This window comes from Ceratosolen solmsi, unplaced genomic scaffold, assembly GCF_000503995.2.
Source record: "Ceratosolen solmsi marchali unplaced genomic scaffold, CerSol_1.0 scaffold30, whole genome shotgun sequence".
Taxonomy (NCBI): Eukaryota; Metazoa; Arthropoda; class Insecta; order Hymenoptera; family Agaonidae; genus Ceratosolen; species Ceratosolen solmsi.
In genome coordinates, this window is record NW_011948421.1 from 7,304,423 (window position 1) to 7,324,661 (window position 20,239).

Genomic DNA, 20,239 nt, shown 5'->3' on the forward strand with positions numbered 1-20,239 from the left:
TGAACTGTCACATCGTTGGAGTTTCATATTAATAGTAATGACCAATACTCTCTTGGTCTTACATGGAACAGAAATAAATTATGTAACTGATTGCTTTTTTGTCCCAACATTATATTGTGTCAATTTAAAATTGCTATATTAATTACTAAATTAATTTCAAAAGTCAGCTTATTCCAAATATAAACCATTTAAATGAAAAATATTTTAATTATGACACATTAGTTTAAATTAAAATTTAAATATAATGTTTAAATAACTTTAAACAAATATAGAATTTGTGATACTTATAAAAAAATTTATAAAGTTATTAGAAAAATTAATACATTATAATTATTCAATATATTAATAGTAATTTAATATAAATTCATAAACATTGAATTAGTATTTAATATAATATAATTATTTTTAAATACAAAATAAGAAATTTAAATTATAATATATATGAAATTAAATTAATTTTATTAGATTTTCTATTAAATTATAAATATAAAAATAGTTAAAAAACTTTTGTAGGTGATATATCTTGTTTTAAATTGTTTATTTAAGAATTATGCATAGATTACAAAACCATTCTTTTATAATATACTTTTATTATTAATACAGTTGTATTCAGTGACTAAAATTAAAATTAAGCTTGTCTCTTTATTTTATAATAAATTATTATATATATATTTATTTTATAATTAAAATTCTTAATGCATAGTTGTAATAGAATAATATATATGAATTATTTTTGTAAATATAAATATATTTAAACAAATTTTATCCTATAACATTTATCACTTGTTGACACAATTATTTATAAAAAAATGAATAATAAATAATTGTAATGTAAATTATAATAAATATTATTATTAGGATTACCAGACAATTGTTTTAATGTTGTATTATGGAAACGCTATACATCATTTATCATCTTCTGTACTATAATTCATGATGTGTATAAAGGTACTGAATTACATAAATAATATATCTTTTTTTTACATATTCTATTTTTTTTTATTTGAGGTTATTTGTAATTCTATGCTGTTTTATTCAAAAAATAGAAAACAGAAAAAAACTCTTTCAATGTTTGTTACCCAAGAGAGAATGAAGTGAAGTTTAATTTATAAAAGGAATTTCAGGAGTTAGGGATCTAGTAGAAAAATTTGTCAACCAAGATCGAAAATTTTTAATTTTTATTACTTTTATGTTTGTCATTTTTATAACGCTCTTGAACTTCCGGTAATTATTGTAGTTTCAAGTAATGATCTATGGAGTTATCATCCACTTCATTGCTATTTAATTTACAGTTATGGATTGCAAAGCACATTGACTATATATTTATAATTTTATGTCTCAGATTATGCATTTATGAATTTAGTGTGACAGTAAATGTGTACATATGCGGTTAGAACAAAATATTGATGCAAAAAAACTTTATAAACATTATCTGCAAGCATTTAATATAAATTAGCTGAAGTAAAAATATTTTAAAGAAATAATAGTTTATTCTCAATTTCAAAAATTAATTAAACAGAGAACTTTCCTATGCTTGCATTTATAATTGTGAATTTATAAGTGGACAGTGAATTCTTCAAAATAGATAATCGTCCATTGATCTTTTTTTCAATTATTATAAACTTTTTTGGGTATTATTTATTTATTTAAAAATAGTTTTAATAAATGAGAATGTTTGTATTAACGATGATCTAGCAGTTTTTACCAGAATATCAACATTCAAATCGTAATGAAGAGCGATACTATCCTTGAACTATGTCATGTGAAGGATTAATCATTTTTCTGTTTAGTAAAATTAACCTACTTAATCAAGTAAGATTACACTGTAAAGAGTTGTAATCGCAGGCGATGACAGATTCATGGCTCGATATTAGTATCACTTATTATTTGTATTTTGCGTTTTACAACAAACTTGAGTACATTGGACAATCACATCACATGACAAGAACATCCTTGTCTACAAATAATCTTTATATAAAAGATTAAAATCTTTTTAATTACATTAATATTTAATGTAAATAAAAACTATATAAATAGATTAATAACATTTATAAATATATATATAAATATAATTTTGATTTGAATTTTAAACAATTAACATATATGAAAAAATATTATTTAAATATATTTATTTATATGTTAAATAAATAAATTATTTAAAGTGTCGTATTCCTTAAAAATCAAAAAAATATTCAATAATTTTTTTGTTTTTGTATACTGGTTATCTAATAGTATTAAGGTACCGAATCTAGATCCAAAACCTCAGACTTTTACTGCGCGTGCGTTAGTACATATTAAATCCTTATCTGCACTCTCTAATTGATAATTATTTCGTCAAGGTGTTGGCAAGTCTATGTTATTAATAAAGTTTTAATTAATGATATTCTCCTAATATAATTAGAATATATATTTATAAATATTTTATATTAAAAAATAATATTTTTAAGGTCTTGTTTTTAATGAAAAAGAAATATATTTAATTGCTCATCCAATTGTTGCTAATTACTCTTAAATCCATTTTCATAAATTAAGAAGACTAAAATTTATTTTAAACTTATAACTAGTAAGATTATTTTATTAAAAAATTTAAGTATTTAAAATATTTTTCAATTTTAATTATTTAAAAAAATTAAATATTGGATTCATATATCAGTAAGTGTATTTGATTTTTCAAAATTAAAAAAAAAATATATATATACATATTAATACATTGTATATATTTATTTATACAATTATAAATATATTTATAAATATTCACTTATATAATTATAGGATATAGATTTATAGTTTCCTTATATTGATAAACTTTTTAATTTATTAAAATAAAATATGTTGTAAATTAAAAATTTTAATTTTAAATATCATATTTCGTATTCATACATTGAAATTGTTTAAAATTGTTCATAAATGTAATTTTATTATAAATAATAAATATATAATGATACATCAATTATACATGTTATTCATAAAGCATGAAATATTCATTATCAAATAAGAATGATTACTATTTCAGAAGAAAACCTTAGTTATATAACCTTACTAAAATATAATTGTAATTGAAATATGTGAATTTTCATATAATTAAATATTCAATAAAAAATGGGATTGTTTAAATTAAATAAATAAAAATTTATCAAATATAATTTCTAATTATACAATTTTTAGAAAATAATTGTAAATATAAGGGTTCTAAAAGATTTTTAAGAAGTAATGATTGTGAAGTGAATATAAAAAAATAAAAAATAAGTTTACTAAAATTCATTACAACTATTTTCTGGTAGTATTAGGCTATATAATACACTCATGATATTTTGATTTTGTTCCTTATCAAACTAATATATAAAATTAAAGTTGAAATTATGATTTTGAGATATCTTATAAAATATTGAATAATTGAGAAATATGTAAGCTGTTCTTTTATAGTTGTATATCGGATAGTTTATTATTAGAAATATAGATGTTAATATTTTTTATATTATGCAATTTCAAATTGAAATGTATAATATAAGTAGTTACTATATATATACAATTAATTTTAAACAAAGATGAAAAATAAATAATGTTGATTAACAATAATTTTAATATGAATTTTCTTAGCTCTAGAAGTAAATAAAAATATGGATAGTAGTAAACCCACAGATGAAAACTATAAAAAACAATCAAAGTCAATTTATTTAAATCAAACTGATGAATTAAACAATAAATTTAATGAATTAAGTTTAAATGTTGAAAATACATATTGTGATGGATCAAGTGATTGTAATGTTAAAAAAAAAGATGATATACAAGATAATAACTTTAAAATTAATTATAAATTAGAAACAAAAAAAAGCATTGTTTCCACAGAAATTGAAAAAATGAATGATAATTATTTACAAAATTTAATTTTGGATTTTGGTACTATTTTTATTAAATTATGTATTGATTCTGGAAAACATAATATATATAATATTAATCAAGAAAATATTAACTTGATAAAATTAGGAATTAGTTTAATGATTCCCAAAAAGTTTAGTTTAATTTGTTTTGTTTGTGATACAACATTTTTAAATGATAAACAATTATTGTTTGAACATCTATTGCACAGTAAACATATACAGAATTTAAAGAAAATAAATAATGATAACAAAATATCCAAAGAGAATCCAAATAAATTTAATAACTTAAAATTGGCTGAATTTTGTATGAAAAAAGAAACAAATAGAAAAATTCAGTGTTATGCATGTAATTACAAAATTAGGAACAAAAATATTCTTATTAATTTACATGTTAAAAGTAAAAAGCACATTCTTAGAAGTAAAATATGGAAAGAACAATCTGTAGAAATTTTTAAAGAATTTTTAATAATTTTCGATAATGCTTGGTATTATGCACATGTATATATTTGCACTATTTGTCAAAAAAGATTTGATTTGGAAATTAAATTTGCTAAACATTTAGTAGACTTGACTCATGTAAAGAATATTAGAAAATGTAAATGTAATGGAATTCTTACTAAATTTCATATTTGTCCTATTTGTGCTACATGTTGGTTTGGAGATTCTAATTCCTATAGCATTCACTGTGAAAGCCAATTTCATAAATATTTTGTAAAACGTGGTGACCTTACGGTTTCTAATATCACAAATTTTGTTGTAGATTTGTTAAATAATATAGATCAAAATATTACATTTTTATTAAATGAGTCTAATAAAGTGATTTTTGAACATAATAAAGAATCTGAAGTATTACAAGCAATTGAAGAAAGTATAAAATGTATATATCCAAATGCCAAAACTTATATGTTTGGTTCAAGACTTTCAAATTTGGGTTACCCAGATAGTAATTTAGACATTTATTTAGACTGTGATAATTTTTATTTTAAATGTATAGTAAATCAACAAATTGAAACATATTTACTGACAGTAAAAAAAATTTTCGAATATCGAACAAATACTTGGATTATAAATGAAATTATTTTAAATGTCAGAGTACCAATTATAAAACTAAGTCATATACCAACTAGTATAAAAGTAGATATTTCTTTTCTTAATGGCCTTGTTGTGGAAAAATCAATACTTATAAGGTAAAAAATTGTTTTGAACTTCTAAGATAAAATAATACTACTTTTTAGAAAATCATTTTTGTAGGTATTATAACGACGCTTATTTTATTTGTCGATATTTAATTTTATATTTAAAAAGATGGTTTATTCTTTGTCAAATACCTGGTCCAAAGTCTATGTCAAGTTATGCCATTTCTTGGTATGTTATTTTTTATTTACAAGTGAAACGAATCTTACCATCTGTACATGAACTTGTGAGACTGAAAAATGAATCTAAAATTGTTGGTGGTAAGATATCAGTTCAAGAAATTAAAATAATTAAATAATATAGTATAAAAATATAGAGTAAAACCTTTGATAAATTAATTTTCAAAATTTATTTTCTTTATAGGCTGGGAATGTGGTTTTCAGAAATCAATTTCAGTTGCTCACTCTGATTTAAATTTCAAAGACCATATTAAAGAATTTTTTTATTATTATGCTGAATTTGATTATAAAGCAAATGTAGTATGTCCATATTTAGGTAAAATAATAGAAAAAAATTCTTTTGCACATATTAAACAGTTACCTAAAGAAATGGAAATTTATAAGCAAAATGTGAAACAAAAGAAAAGTGTAATCTTTCAGTTTGACTCTCCTATGTGCCTTCAAGATCCTATTGATCTTTCACAAAACTTAACAAAACATATTACAAAATTCCAGTTACAAAGCATACGAAAGTATTATAATGAAAGTGCTGCAATCATTTCATAAATCTACAATTAACAAGATTTAATAATAAAGTTTAATAGCATAAAAAGTTGATTACATTTAAAAGTGCCTTCTTGTATACCTATTTTGTACACAAAATGAATGATGATATTTTTTAAGATTTTATACAATTTAAAATACTATTTGGTATAATAAAATCAGGAAAAATATTGTAATAACATAATTATAGGTGTATTTAACAAAAAAGAAAATATGCAATATCAATATAAGAATTTCTCATCAGTTAATAACGATATTTAAAAATCTATTAACAAAGCAATCTAATTCTATCTAATTCCTATATTGGAGCAAATCATAATAAAATGTTCTTTTAAAAGAAGTATAATATATAGAAAGTTACAGTTAATGAACTTACTCTATAATAGTAATAACTATTTTGTATAAAAATTATCACTATTTGTAATAACAAAATGCAATGCATTATTGGTATAGTATGTTTTAATGAAATTTTATTTTAAATACAAAATAATCTAATTGTTATAATTACATATTAAATGCAAGAAATCTTTTAAAAAAAAATTTAATTTAAAATGAAAGGATTTTAGAATTGATAGATTAAACAACTTTTTTCTCAATAGTGTTATTTCTTGATAATATGAGTGTTTTTACTTGAATTTTCTATTACAATATCTTGTTTCCATACATATTCTTCTACATATTTAGATTCTGTAATACATGAATTTTTACAAGTATAAATTGTCAAAATTCCCCAATCAATATTATTTAAAATATCATCTATTTGTAAATAAAGTAAAAGTTGTGGCATTATTTGAAATTCAAACTGTCTTGCACTTTTACATTTTTCACAATTTGGAATATCAAGTGGTTGATGGCTTGATGAAATAAATAATGGTTTTCCACCTCTATTGTACCTTTTTTATCAATTAATTAAACAATAATAATTTATCAATTACATAAGATTTATTAATAAACTGAAAAATATGAATTATCATTACCTCAAGACTTGATTAGGTTTATTTTGTATTCTTTTCCGAAATTTAGAAAATGTTTTATCTTCATTATTTGCCAGTTTCAATAAATCATTATCTATATCCTCTGATTGCAAACAACCAGCTTGTCCCTTGTCGATGAGATCTTTAAATTTTTCAATCTCCTTTCTTTCAATAACATCAATATCTTGATTACTTTCCTCAGGTTCTATTACAAGTTCCAATTCAGGAAATAAAATATTTTTACAATTCAACGATTGTTTAATCTTGCATAATTTTTTGTGACTAGTTTTCCAATCCCATATTTGATGTAACTGACAACAATAATTAATATTTTTACACTTAGAACAATGATAAGATGAAAAAATACCACAAACATGACAAGTTTTACACCAACTATCTACACCTAAAATTATTGTAAAAATAAAAAATTATTAAGAAAAATAAACAAAAAAAAAAAAACAACTAACATATATCAGATCTCCAATCTTGTGATTCCAAAGGTGGGTCTGGTAAATAGAATTCATTTATTCTTTCTAATTGTGATCGTAACACTTTTATATTACCATTGTAATTTTCTTTACAACAATCTACATTCTTACAAATAAAAACAAAAAGTGTTCTGTGAAATGCTTTTTCATCTTCTTCATAAGGTGCATATATCTGACATAAAAAAATACAAGGATTTTTGCAGTGATTACAAGCAAGTTGTTTGGCATCAGGAATGTTTTTCAATTCTAACCAAGCTGGTTTACCACCAACTTTACTAGGAAAAAAACGACTTTCCAATTTCCACAACTCACACTTTTCTGCAACTCCAATTTGAATAATATCAGACATATCTATATCGAGCACCTCATTTACTGAAAAATTGTGTTAAAAAGTTTTTGTTATTGGTTCATAAGTAAACTCTCTCTAAATGTACAAACAAACAATAATGAAAAATAATATTTATTATCTCATTATTTACAATAAATTTTTAAAATACCAAGATGAAATATCAACAGCAAAAAATTCCTAATTGCAATGTTTTTTTTAAGTTAGTTACAATTAAAAGAAAAAATAAACCATATGTATATCAATTAACTTTAATATTATTATTTTAAAATAATAATTAGTATTTAATGAAAAATTCAATTGTTAGTTAAAATAATGTTTGTATCATCCATTTTTAGCGTAAGATCGAATAAGATATTGTAATGCTAACAAAAATAAAATATATTTTCCTCTCCTTAAGTGCTCTCTTCACATATACGATAGAAATCTTATCTTAATTAGACACATTATTTTTCTTTTTTAACATATTTAAAATCGTATTGAACAATAAATAATAAATTTGCTCATAAAATAATGTTGAAATGTATTTATTGCTGATTTAGTATTTCCTAATTAAATTTGAATGTAGATTTATGAAATAATATTGAATTTAGGATTTAAAAATTAATTTAATAACTGCTTTATAATTAAACCAGTTTACTTTTATTTAGGCATTAATCAGTATCACGGAAAACTAAATTCATAGAAAAGATCTCTTTTTAAATCAATTTTTTTAAGTAAGATTTGCGTATTCTAAACATACATTATATTTCAATTTTGAAGAAATGTTACCAATCAGATTCAATTTTTTAAATAATATTTTGTTTATTATTTTAATTTAATTTATAAACACTATAATAATTAATATATAGTGGACAATAAATGTTTGTATTTTAAGATTTTATTAAAATATAGATTGAATTTATCAAAGATAAATTAGAATAAAAAAATATGAGAAAACACAACATGTAACACTGCTTCATCTAAAAATAACTACATAATACGAATTTAGCTGATGAACTTTCATTGGTTAAAATCTCGAATCAATGCTTTATATATGTTTGTATGTGTATTACATGAAAACAATATCAATATTTGGTATTGAAATCTGAAAAGGTACTTTAAAATTTATTTTAATTATTATAAAATTATACTAAATGTTTTACTAAATGAAATTCAAATATTTGAAGTAAATTATATAACAAGACATTATATAATTATTTTTAAAAGATATTTTTCAATATAATGTAAAAAAAAAATTTATTATAATAACAATCATAAGGACAATTTATGTTGTAAAATTTTATATAAAAATGAATTACAGAAAAAAATAGGATTTATAGTATAGTTTGTCTAAATTTGTATTATAGCGCGAAATTCTTTAAAAATACAAGTGAGACAGTCTAACACTTCTAGTTTGGTAAGATCTTTTTTTACAATGAATCTTTAATATTAGATCAATCTTATAAATAAAAATTAGCTCTGATAAGCTGTATAAAGTGTAATAAATATAATTTGATTCGTTTTTGACAATTAAGAGTTGAAAATTTTTTTAATTTTAGAAATTTTTAAATTCATAATATATGAAATAATGGTGTGGGGTTTTGAAAATATACAATTACCTGCATGTGTCTGGTCTGAAAATGTTGATAAAAGAAGTGCACTTGCTTCATTACTTGCTGGAATATTGGTTAGTTATAAACATTTATAGACTTGAGAATGTTTCTTTAATATTTTTATACTGATAAAAAAATTAATTTAATTTTTGTTTTTATTTTTAATTATTTTTTTGTTTAATGCTTTTTTTATTTTCTAAAATAATTTTTATATATAAAATTTTATGTATAATTTTGAAATATTGATTTAAAATGAATTATAAAAGAAGGAGTGGTTAATATAACTTATTTTTATTTACCTTTATTTTACTATTAATTTTAAAATATATATTATTAAGTATTCTTGTTACAGTTTTTTTTAGGATGGTGGCTTATAATTGATGTTCATGCTAAATATCCAAATGAAATTTCAAATGTTTATCATATCTGTGGTATTTTTGGAACATTTTCTTTATTAATGTAAAATATTCTTGTTTAATAGATTATTTATTTTTGTTGAATTATTAAGAAAACCTTTTTTAATTAATTATAGGGTAAATTCTGTATCAAATGCTCAAATTAGAGATGATGCATATAATGGTGGTTGTTTAGGACCTAGAGGAGCCAGAGGATGGCTGTTTATTGGATTTGTTATGGGATTTGCAGCTGTAATAGCAGCTTGTTGGATTCTATTTGCAGATTTTGTTGCAATGGGTTTGTTGTTTTATATTTAATTTTGTATTAATTTAGATTAATAATTTATTATTAATTTTTTCATATACTATAATAAATATTTTTATATTTTTCATTTTTCACTAAGTATGATGAAAATAATTGTAAAAATTTTAAATATTAAAATTTATTATAAAAAAATATATAAACTTATCAATTTTTATATTTCATACTTACATTAAAATTATTTTTTTTATATGCAGATGTGAAGTATCATTGGCCTGGAGTTGGTTTATTTTTACAAAATGTATTCATCTTCTTAGGATCATTAACTTATAAATTTGGACGTGTAGAAGATAATTGGAGCTGAACATTTCTGAGTTTATAAATATTAATATTTCTATGATAAATTTATAAACAATAAAAGTTATATTAATATTATGGTTTTGTCATGTATATACATGCATAATAAAGTTTATAAAATTTCCTATAAGTTTTATATGCTTTTATATGATTTTATATAAAAATATAACATTCATACATAACAAAATTATTAAATAAAAATATGTATAATATAAATATGTATAATATGTACAATATATTTTTTGTTAATTTAAATTTTTAATTATATAACAATAAAACATAATGCAACAAAATTTTTAGAAAAGAAATATAAATTCCATATATGTTTAGTATAAAATTTTATCTATAAGCTTACAATAATCTAAATTGATATAATTATAGGAATACGGATTTCTATTACCTTGCATGTGTATATTAATAACCTAACTTTACTCTAAATGTTTGCTTCTGATTCAATTCTATAATATTAAATCTGCTCATGTACTAATGAATTTTTGTACACGTTTTAAAATTTAAAATCATAACAAATTTATATCGATAAGAAATGTCTTACAAAATACATAATGTTCGTTTTTATAATTTGGAACCAAAATCAATTGTCTGTTTTTCCTATGAAATAAATAGTAAAAGATTAGCTCTTGCAAGGTTAGTTCATTTTGTATTAATTTATATTTAAGATTTATTTAATATATTCTATTTTTTAATTAAATTTCTTATCATATAGTAAATGACATTTTAGATTAAAGTTAAAATATTTTTTCAATATTATTTAATAAAATACGTTTACGTATTTATAGAAAATAAAATGTCTTTAATATACATAAATATTAAATAGGTTAGTAAAAATAACTAAAAATAAAAATAATAAACCATAAATTATTTTTTAGAAATGATAATTCATTAGAAATTTGGAATATTAGCAACGCACCTTTTATTGAATTAACATTTGGTGGACAAACAGATCATTCTATAGAAGCTGTATTATGGATTGGTTCAAGACTCTTTAGTTGTGGACTTAGTGCAATGATTATAGAATATGATTTAACTGCCATGAATATAAAAAATGAAGTTGCAGTAACAGGGGGAGCAGCTTGGTGTATGGATATCAATCCTGATCAAAACAGATTAGCAGTTGGAACTGAAGATGGTTACATAAATATATTTTTTGTAACTAATGAAACTTTAATGTATGAAAAATTCTTTGACAAACAAAAAGGAAGAATATTATGTATAAAATGGGATATCACCGGAGAAATGATTTTCAGTGGTTCAGTAGATACTTTAAGAGTTTGGAATGCATCTTCTGGTCATGCAATTCATAAAATGATAACAGCTAGAAAAGATTCTAAAAAAGAAACAATAGTTTGGTGTTTAGCAGTAACGAATGATAACATGATTGTATCTGGAGATTCTCGTGGAACTTTATCAGTTTGGGATTCAACTATGGGTATTTTAATAGAATCTCATGAAAGTCATGCTGCAGACATTTTATCAATAACCATGTCTCATGATAAAAATGTTATTTATTGTGCTGGGGTTGATCCTGTTATTCGTACATTTTCAAAAATATTTGTTAAATCTACAGGAAGATCACAATGGGTTAGAGGAATTGAAAGAAGACTGCATGTACATGATGTAAGAGCTCTTGTAGAAGCAGATGGTAAATTATATTCTGCCGGAGTTGATGGATACTTGGCGCAGTCTAGTTATCCACCAAAAATTTTAGTCAAATATCCACCATTATTGCAACCTCCTTGTGTCTATGTATGCCCAAAATCAAAATGTATAATGCTTCGGTATCATAATTATTTAGAATTATGGAAACTTGGAATTATTATAACAACTAATAAAGGTGCTATTCAACCTGGATTTTTGCACCAATTAGATAAAGAGCCAATAAAACTTTTAGAATTAAAGACTAAATTAGATGAAAATATTATTGCTTGCGCCATTACTAAAGACTCAAGAATTATTGTATATTCAACAGAAACACATGTTAGGGTATTTAATTTTAATGTGAAGAATGGTATTGCAGAATTATCTAAACAAAATAGTGATGTACCTAATAAAAAGATACAAAAAATGCTTTTTAGTTCAAATGGTAAATATTTTGCAACAATAAATAATGAGCATAATATAAATCTCATTACATTATATTCAGTAAACAAAGAATGTTATTTAAGTTTTTATACATCTTTCACAACTGATAAGGAACAAATAAAAAATATTGGATTATTTTGCTTTTCACCTGACAACAAATATTTAATATGTTCTGATTATGAAAGTCATATAGTAGTGTATAATCTTGAAGATGATTTAATTCTAGAATCTTTTGAATCTTGGTCTCTTTCAAAATACAGATATCCTCCAACAGCAATGGCTGTACAAAAGAAGACTAATAATTTAGTTGTAGTTTATTCTGATCATAAGGTAATGCATTTTTTTTATATTATATATGGAATGTATATGAAAATATTAATATCAAAATAATTTTTGGTTATGAAAATGAAATAAATTTGATTTGATTACAGATTATAGAGTACAATATTCCTACACGAAGATATACCAAATTTTCAAATAATTTACAAGATATTTTACCAGCACAATGGTTAGCAAGACGTTTTCCTATAACTAATATTGTTTTCGATCAAAGTAATGAAAACATAATAGTTATGCATGATGATACAACTGTTTTTGTAATTAATAAGTTTACTGATATACCAAACTCAACAGCAAAAATACTTAAACTTCAAAATGGTAATTCCAAAGAAGAAAATAATATAAGTTCTAAATTAAAATCACAATATATTCAAGTTATAAAAAAATATAAGGTATATAAGCATCAGATAATATTTATTAATTATAATTATTTATAATTATAATTAATTATAAAATTTTAATTATCAAATTATTTATAGCATTTAGTACATTTGGCTTGGGTGAATAGTACAGAAATGATTGCTGTAGAAGTCAACCCAACATCATTATCTGAAAAGCTACCACCAACACTAAAACAAAAATGGTTTGGAATGTAAATTTAATCGTAACTCACTTGTTATCTTTTAAATACAATATATATTATGACAATAATGTATCTTAATTCGAAATTTTTTATTTAAATTGTATTTTTTATAAAATATGTTAAAATAAATTATTTTGGAACATAAAATAAAAATTAAAATTAAAGAATTTGAAAATATGGTGTCATGAATATCTATTATACAATTTTAATATTCATACTCTTATAATATTAAAAAATTTGATTAGTATTATAAATTATATATTAAGTTCAAATAAGAAAATATAACAATATATTTGTATTAGATTGCATCAACAAAATATATATAAATAATAATAGTTTTTAACATCATTTCCAGTTATAGAAATAAATTATGTAATATTTTTAAATAAAATCATATTTATAATAATTATATGAGCAAAGGCTTTGATAGTATTTTTAAAAATGTTTAATTATTGAGTTAAATTTTTAAGTAAAATATATTAAATTAGTTTATATTTGATACATAAGTTTTTCTATTTAAAAAATTAAAAAAAACTTTTTATAAAAAGATTTGTAATTAAATACAAAATAGTTTTGAGTTTTTCAATCAAAATTTTATTTATTTGGTTTATATTAAATAAAATATGCCACAACCTTACAAAACTTTAAATTTAATGGTGTGTACATATATATATGATTTAATATTAATGTGATCTCACATTGAGATATTGATAATTTTATTCAACCATACTTTTTTATATCTATAAATATAAGATACTATTATATTTTATATACATAGTTTATTATACAGAAATCTATTTGTCAAAAGTTTTAAATAGAGAATTGTAAACTTAAACATAACCTGAGTAGCTCAGATTAATTACATTATGTCAGTGTAGTTTTTGCATAACTTGTTATAATATAATACAAATGCTATCAAATAACATGGCTTTAGAAATATTATATCAATAAGTATGTTACATCTGTATATTGCAGGTATTTTTCTTTTTTCTATAAATTGTATATTACAAAACAAACAGCAGGGCAGAACTATAAAAATAGCTTAATCATTGAGTATTATATAAAAATTATAATTTTTGTTAGGTATTCATTTTTATGTATTATTTTTAATAAGTAATTTTTTTATAAATATATATGATCGTACATAACAATAATATTAGTATAATACGAATTAATTAATTAACTTAATAAAATAGTTAAAAAAATAAAATAGTTAATTAAATTAAAAATAGTTAATACTGCTTTACACATTAATTAATGCTACTGAAAAAATAAAAATTTAAAAAGTAGTAAGAACTACATATAGGAAAAAAAAGTTACATTCAAATTTTCAATGTCTAATTAAATTTGAATGTAATAATTTTTTTAATTCTTTGTAAAAAATTCAATAAATCGAATTAAATTCCTCTATTATTCATTTTTCAAAAATAATTATTTTAATGTATTGAAACGAAATAATACATTGTTTTAATGTAAATTTATACTTCAAGATTCTGAACGTTAAGAGTGTATTCGAAATGACTCAAATTTTCCTATGATAAATAAGTAATTTCCATTCGTTGTTTGAATTTTGGCTCAGCCATTACGTTTAGTGAACATTTCTACATCTATTTCAATATACACGCTTATAAATCCTATGTTGAAACGCTTGTAAAATATAAAAATGTACGTGGTGGCGGTGAGTTAGCGACATATATACTATAGAAATATTTATGTATATCTACTTTCTACTTTACTTTGTCGGCAGTGTATAATTAAATTATATAAGCAGTCATTTGCAACTCGATTGAATTAACCTGGGCGCGCGCGGAGTCACGGCGCTTGAACCGGCTTGGGAAAGGCACTAACTTTTATATAGCTTGGGAGTTGTGATATCCGTGGTTGAATGGCGTTTTTTCTTTAACAATGACAACACTTGTTTAAGGTTATTTTTGAGCATAAAAACTCAAGTTTGGGAATTGTATTTTCTTTAATTTGTTTTTCACATGTTATAAAATTAAGCATTAAGTTGAAGGTATTGGCATATTTTTTAAAATTACATAAATATATTTTTTAGAATTAAAATGAATGAAAGTGGATGATAAATAATGCCAAATACTGTAAAGTTATCAGTTATCAGTTATCTTGTTTTGATTGAGTCGTTATTTTTGAAAACGTTCATGAAAAATTTCAATGTTTTCAGATATAATTGAAATTTTTACTTTGAAAAAATTGGTTTGTTTAAATTAAGGTAATTTAAACTTTTAGGAATTATTTTAATTTTAAAATAATCCACATAAGTTGTTTTCAATAATCAGAGTCGATATATATTTATATGTTTATTTATATGAATTTATATAATTATTAATATAATTAATTTTATTATTATGAATTAATATTTTTTAAACGTGCAATACATTGATGCATATATCAATTTTACTAATTTTACATTTAATTCTTTATTCAATTATATGATTATATTTTTATTACCTTATTTAATTTAAAGTAATTATTTATTCAAAAATTTACTGTTAAGAATTACTTTGAAATTATATTATTTGAATAAATTTCATATATTCAATGTGTTTTATTCTATTTCTAATTTAGTAGAAATTCAAGAGATCGATGTTATTAAATTGCTGATTGACAAAATGAATTTTTCTGAACAAAGTGCTCAGAACACACTTCCACAATTTTCAGAGATAGCATCACGTACTAATGTTACAACTTCAAATTATACATCAAATCGAAATAATTCTGTACAATCTAATCAGAATGCTATTTATACTACAGCTAATGAATTACACAGTGCAAAACAAATTTTAGTAAGTAAATAATTTTTATATTAATAATTTCAAATTTAACTGACTTATAACGCAGAAAATATTAATAAATAAAAAATATATAAATAATAAATATATTAGTTTTAATTATTATATTTATGTAGTAGATAAATTATAAGTTTCTAATTAAAATTTTCTGTTGTCTATTGATGTATTAATTTTATATTTTTCTTATATATGGCATAATAACATTTAAAGTCTATTGTAAAAGGCAATTATTTATATTAAATAATTTTGAGAATATTTTGATTATTATACAGTAAATATGTAAGTATATTTAATTTTAAAAACAATTTTATTTTAATCTATTTTATTTGTATACTTTTATTTATACATAAGATCATTATTAGATTTTTTGTATAATTTGTCAAATTTTATTTAAAAAATACTTTTTTATTTGTAACATAAAAAATTATTTTTGTTTTAGATTAATTCACCAAATAAATATTCTAGTACAATTTTAAATTGGCCAGATCCGAATGCTTTAATGCAATTTTGTGAGAAACAAGGCTTTCAAACAATAAACATTCCAGCTTATAGTCAAAATAGTACAGTTTTAAGTGTTCAGTCACATAATTTGCCCATGAGAATTATTCCTAATGTGTATGTTCCTCAAACTGATAATAATCTTGATAAGAATGATATAAGTCACTTAAAAAATGGAAGTGAAACAAATTGTAGTACAGTAAGTTACAATTTAAGTATGTAATTTAATATGTACATCTACACACATGTTGTACATTTTAAGAATTGTTACACATTTTATATGTATTTAATTTATTAATAATATTAATTATTAAAATTAAATAACAATTAAACATTAATTGAATTTTTGTAATTTTAGATTAATTCTCAAACTCTTCAACAGCAAAGTTTAGTAATGGCAGAATATCTTCAAAAATTACAGTCATCTTCACTTCCATTAACTTTACAACAATTAATTAAAATACAATCAGAACAAGTAAAGAAAGAAAAAGATGATGAACAAAAAAATGACCAAATCCAAAATATTTTAAACATTCCAAGTGTGCCAATATACAAAAGTCTACAGAATGATACTCAATACCTACATAACGATCATTCAATTGTTCCATTAAATCCAAGTGATGTAAATGTTCACATAGAAGAACAATCTGAAAATACTACACAAGGCCAAACACAAACTAATAAGATAGAGCAAACCATACAAATAGATGTATCTAAGCCTGAGAAGAAAATAAAATTTAGAGCAAAAACTGGTGAGATAAAAATTACCATAGCCCTTGATGGTTCAACTTTATACTGCTGCCCTGAATGCAATCTTGCATTTGCTCAAAAATCTGAAATAGATTTACATTTACAGATACATGTACAGGTAATATCTAATATATAGTAAAGTAAAAATAGCCATTTTTTCTAATTTTTATTTGTTAAAACTTTTGTAATTAACATAAAAAGTTAATAAATCTAATTTTTAGGTTGGAAGAAGTAATATATTTATTTAATACAGTTTCAATGCTTTGATTTAATTTTAAATTTATGAATATAAATAAGTAATAAAAATTGAAAATTAAATTAGAATTATAAATGTCTAATATAAAAATAAAACTAAAATAGCATTTTCATAATATATATTTAGGAGATAACCATTACCTATTGTAAAATTATTAAATTTGTTAATTATTAAAAATTTTAAATAATATAATTATTAGTAAATGTTCCATTTTGTTTGACTTTCTGAAATTATAAAAAAAAATTGTTAATTTAAAAATTTAAATATAAGAATTCAACTTAAAAATTAACATCAATAATTTAGATAAATTCTTATTTATATTAGTTATCGGCTTATTTCAACTATACTGTTTAGGTTACAAATTTAATGTAATATAAGTATTATTAAAATTTCAAATAACTATATATTCAAATATGTTTAATATGAATAGAGATTATTGTTTTTAAAATTATGAATAATATAAACAAATTAAACTAATTAATTTTCCTGGAACTAGATTTTTTTATTTATTAAAACAAAATGATAAAATTTGAATATTCATGAGATATATATTGTGAACATTATATAAGAAAACCTCAAGGACTCAAGCTGTTTTTGTTTAGAAGTTATACTGATTATGATGCACTTTAAAATTTTACACATTTTTTACACATTATTGATTTCTTCGAAAATGTAAGTTTAATTGATAAGGAAAGATATAATGTAAATTCCTTTTGCGTAATTCGGTTTTAAATGTGAAAATTAAAAAAAAATTGTATAACAGTGTTTCTTGCGTCGATGCAAGAATATAAGAATATGATGTTCCCAGGAACGAAAATATCAATGCAAGGAGTGTGGCGCAATGCTGAAACGCAAGGAGCATCTAGACCAACATATGCGTGGTCATTCGGATGAGCGACCGTTCAAATGTCCAGTCTGCCAGAAAGCTTTTAAGCGCAACGAACATCTTACGAGGCACTACGTTATACATTCCGGTGACAAAAACTTTTCTTGCCAAGTTTGTCAAAAGGCATTTTCGCGTAAAGATCATTTAAACAAGCACACGCAAACACACCTCGGAATCAAGAAAACGAAATCTAAGAGGGATATTGTGGAGCTGACAAGTAATGATACTACGACATCGATGTTACTTAGGCCGGATATTAATAATTTTTTTAAAGAAGGTAATTTAAAGCAAGATACAACACATTTCCTTCAACATATACAAAATTTGCAAAAAGACTCAAATCTTATGCAAACTTTCTCCGCCTTCAAAGAACATGTTTTAAAAGATGGCAGCAGCACATTGCAGCAGCAGGCTGTTAATATGAATGAAATCTTACCACAAAACACTAGATATCTTATGCCATCCTAAGATTTATTTTGTTTTCTTTTTGGATTTATAAAAAATATAACAAGGTGCAGTTAATCTTTTATTATGTGAGAATATCTTTACGACAGCAATAAATTAAATGGAAGAAAGGAACAAATATCTTGGCTAGAAAAGTTTATTGGAAAGATACAAAGTTTTTTTCAATAACTGTTAGCAAATCAATTAATTTTAAATGCTAAACTACAAAAATGCTAAACTAAATTCTTATTATAAGTGTACATAACACAATATAAAAGTATTCTGTCATCTTGTGAAAAAATTATTTAATTTTTTTATTATTCAATTTTTAATTCGAATTTGTACTAATAATAAATATAGATTAAAAGTTGAAGATGTGTTCATAAAATAGCTGATCAACCATTATATAGACTCTTTGACATTGTAAATAAGTATAGATAAATAATGTATCTATATTATAAATTATAGAATAAATAAATCCATAATTATAATTTGTAAATAAAATATTAGAAAGACGCTATTTTTATTTATAACTTAAAAGCGTATTAAAGTAAGTGGTATTAATATTTAATTTTCATATAATTTCAAAAATTTATCATGAGAAATATTTGAAATATTTAAAATATTTTGTGAATTTAAAATGAATGTTTTTAATTATTGATAATTTAATTTCATAAAAGTATGTGATTATAAAATCATATGTTTTTTAAGTAAACAATTAAATAATCGAGTATTTAATCATTATTTTAATTAATAATAAAAGAAAACAAAAAATTGAAATATTTTTTATTAAATTTGAGTATTTTTATTTTACATACTAAAATAAATAAAAATAACTGATTATTAATCAACAGTATTTAATATACAAAATTCTTACATATAGTACGTAAAATAAGTATAAATTAAATCACTATTTTTCACTTCAGTCATTATAATGTATTTGAGTAAAATTGTTATACAGTATATTTGCAATACTATAAATATATATAATAACTAATGCAATTTGTAAAACAATAATTTATTTGACTATAATCATTTAATTGTGTTAGAACATTTTTTTGTACTTTGATCTAGCATTATTTTCTCTAATAAGTATATTTTCATGACTAAGTAAAAGTTTCATATTAAATATTTAACAGTTTTTATATTTACTACGATTTGAAATTTATTATTGATTCAAAACAAAATTAAATATTACTTTGCAAGAAATTTTTCTAGCTAAGGATAAGAATTAAATTATTAAATTATAATATATGCACTCTTAAATGTTATTTTAAATGAGAAAATTCATTTGCACATATAAGTATGTACTTAAAAGAGTTGAATATTTTGCAATCGCAGAATTTTAGAATAATGTAAAAC

General features: G+C 21.5%; 5 protein-coding genes across 5 annotated transcripts; 4 read left to right on the top strand and 1 right to left on the bottom strand.

Annotated features, from left to right (window-relative positions):
• Nucleotides 1-3,911: 3,911 nt before the first annotated feature.
• On the top strand, nucleotides 3,912-5,951 carry LOC105361505 (poly(A) RNA polymerase, mitochondrial-like; the record flags this gene model as incomplete). Its single annotated transcript, XM_011498712.1, has 3 exons — nucleotides 3,912-5,065; nucleotides 5,130-5,332; nucleotides 5,436-5,951. Coding segments are annotated over 3 exons (1,719 nt in total), but the record flags the coding sequence as incomplete, so codon positions are not given.
• Nucleotides 5,952-6,385: 434 nt separating this feature from the next.
• Nucleotides 6,386-8,105, bottom strand: Zfrp8 (Zinc finger protein RP-8). The gene is made up of 4 exons (XM_011498714.1): nucleotides 7,973-8,105; nucleotides 7,236-7,628; nucleotides 6,772-7,171; nucleotides 6,386-6,687 (listed from the first exon to the last, which is right to left on the bottom strand). Exons 2-4 carry the CDS (start codon nucleotides 7,603-7,605, stop codon nucleotides 6,396-6,398), a joined length of 1,062 nt encoding a protein of 353 aa, XP_011497016.1. The 5' UTR covers nucleotides 7,606-7,628; nucleotides 7,973-8,105; the 3' UTR covers nucleotides 6,386-6,395.
• Nucleotides 8,106-9,168: 1,063 nt separating this feature from the next.
• On the top strand, nucleotides 9,169-10,250 carry LOC105361506 (transmembrane protein 50A). Its single transcript, XM_011498713.1, has 4 exons — nucleotides 9,169-9,271; nucleotides 9,550-9,656; nucleotides 9,730-9,890; nucleotides 10,112-10,250. The coding sequence occupies exons 1-4, from the start codon at nucleotides 9,173-9,175 to the stop codon at nucleotides 10,216-10,218; spliced, it is 474 nt and encodes a 157-aa protein (XP_011497015.1). The 5' UTR covers nucleotides 9,169-9,172; the 3' UTR covers nucleotides 10,219-10,250.
• A 480-nt stretch (nucleotides 10,251-10,730) lies between these two features.
• l(3)72Dn (UTP4 small subunit processome component l(3)72Dn) lies at nucleotides 10,731-13,293 on the top strand. The gene is made up of 4 exons (XM_011498715.1): nucleotides 10,731-10,856; nucleotides 11,099-12,641; nucleotides 12,743-13,042; nucleotides 13,130-13,293. Exons 1-4 carry the CDS (start codon nucleotides 10,756-10,758, stop codon nucleotides 13,244-13,246), a joined length of 2,061 nt encoding a protein of 686 aa, XP_011497017.1. The 5' UTR covers nucleotides 10,731-10,755; the 3' UTR covers nucleotides 13,247-13,293.
• Nucleotides 13,294-15,126: 1,833 nt separating this feature from the next.
• Nucleotides 15,127-19,098, top strand: LOC105361510 (zinc finger protein with KRAB and SCAN domains 5). Its single transcript, XM_011498718.1, has 6 exons — nucleotides 15,127-15,157; nucleotides 15,290-15,463; nucleotides 15,820-16,037; nucleotides 16,483-16,740; nucleotides 16,900-17,409; nucleotides 18,356-19,098. Exons 3-6 carry the CDS (start codon nucleotides 15,864-15,866, stop codon nucleotides 18,899-18,901), a joined length of 1,488 nt encoding a protein of 495 aa, XP_011497020.1. The 5' UTR covers nucleotides 15,127-15,157; nucleotides 15,290-15,463; nucleotides 15,820-15,863; the 3' UTR covers nucleotides 18,902-19,098.
• The last annotated feature ends 1,141 nt before the right edge of the window (nucleotides 19,099-20,239 follow it).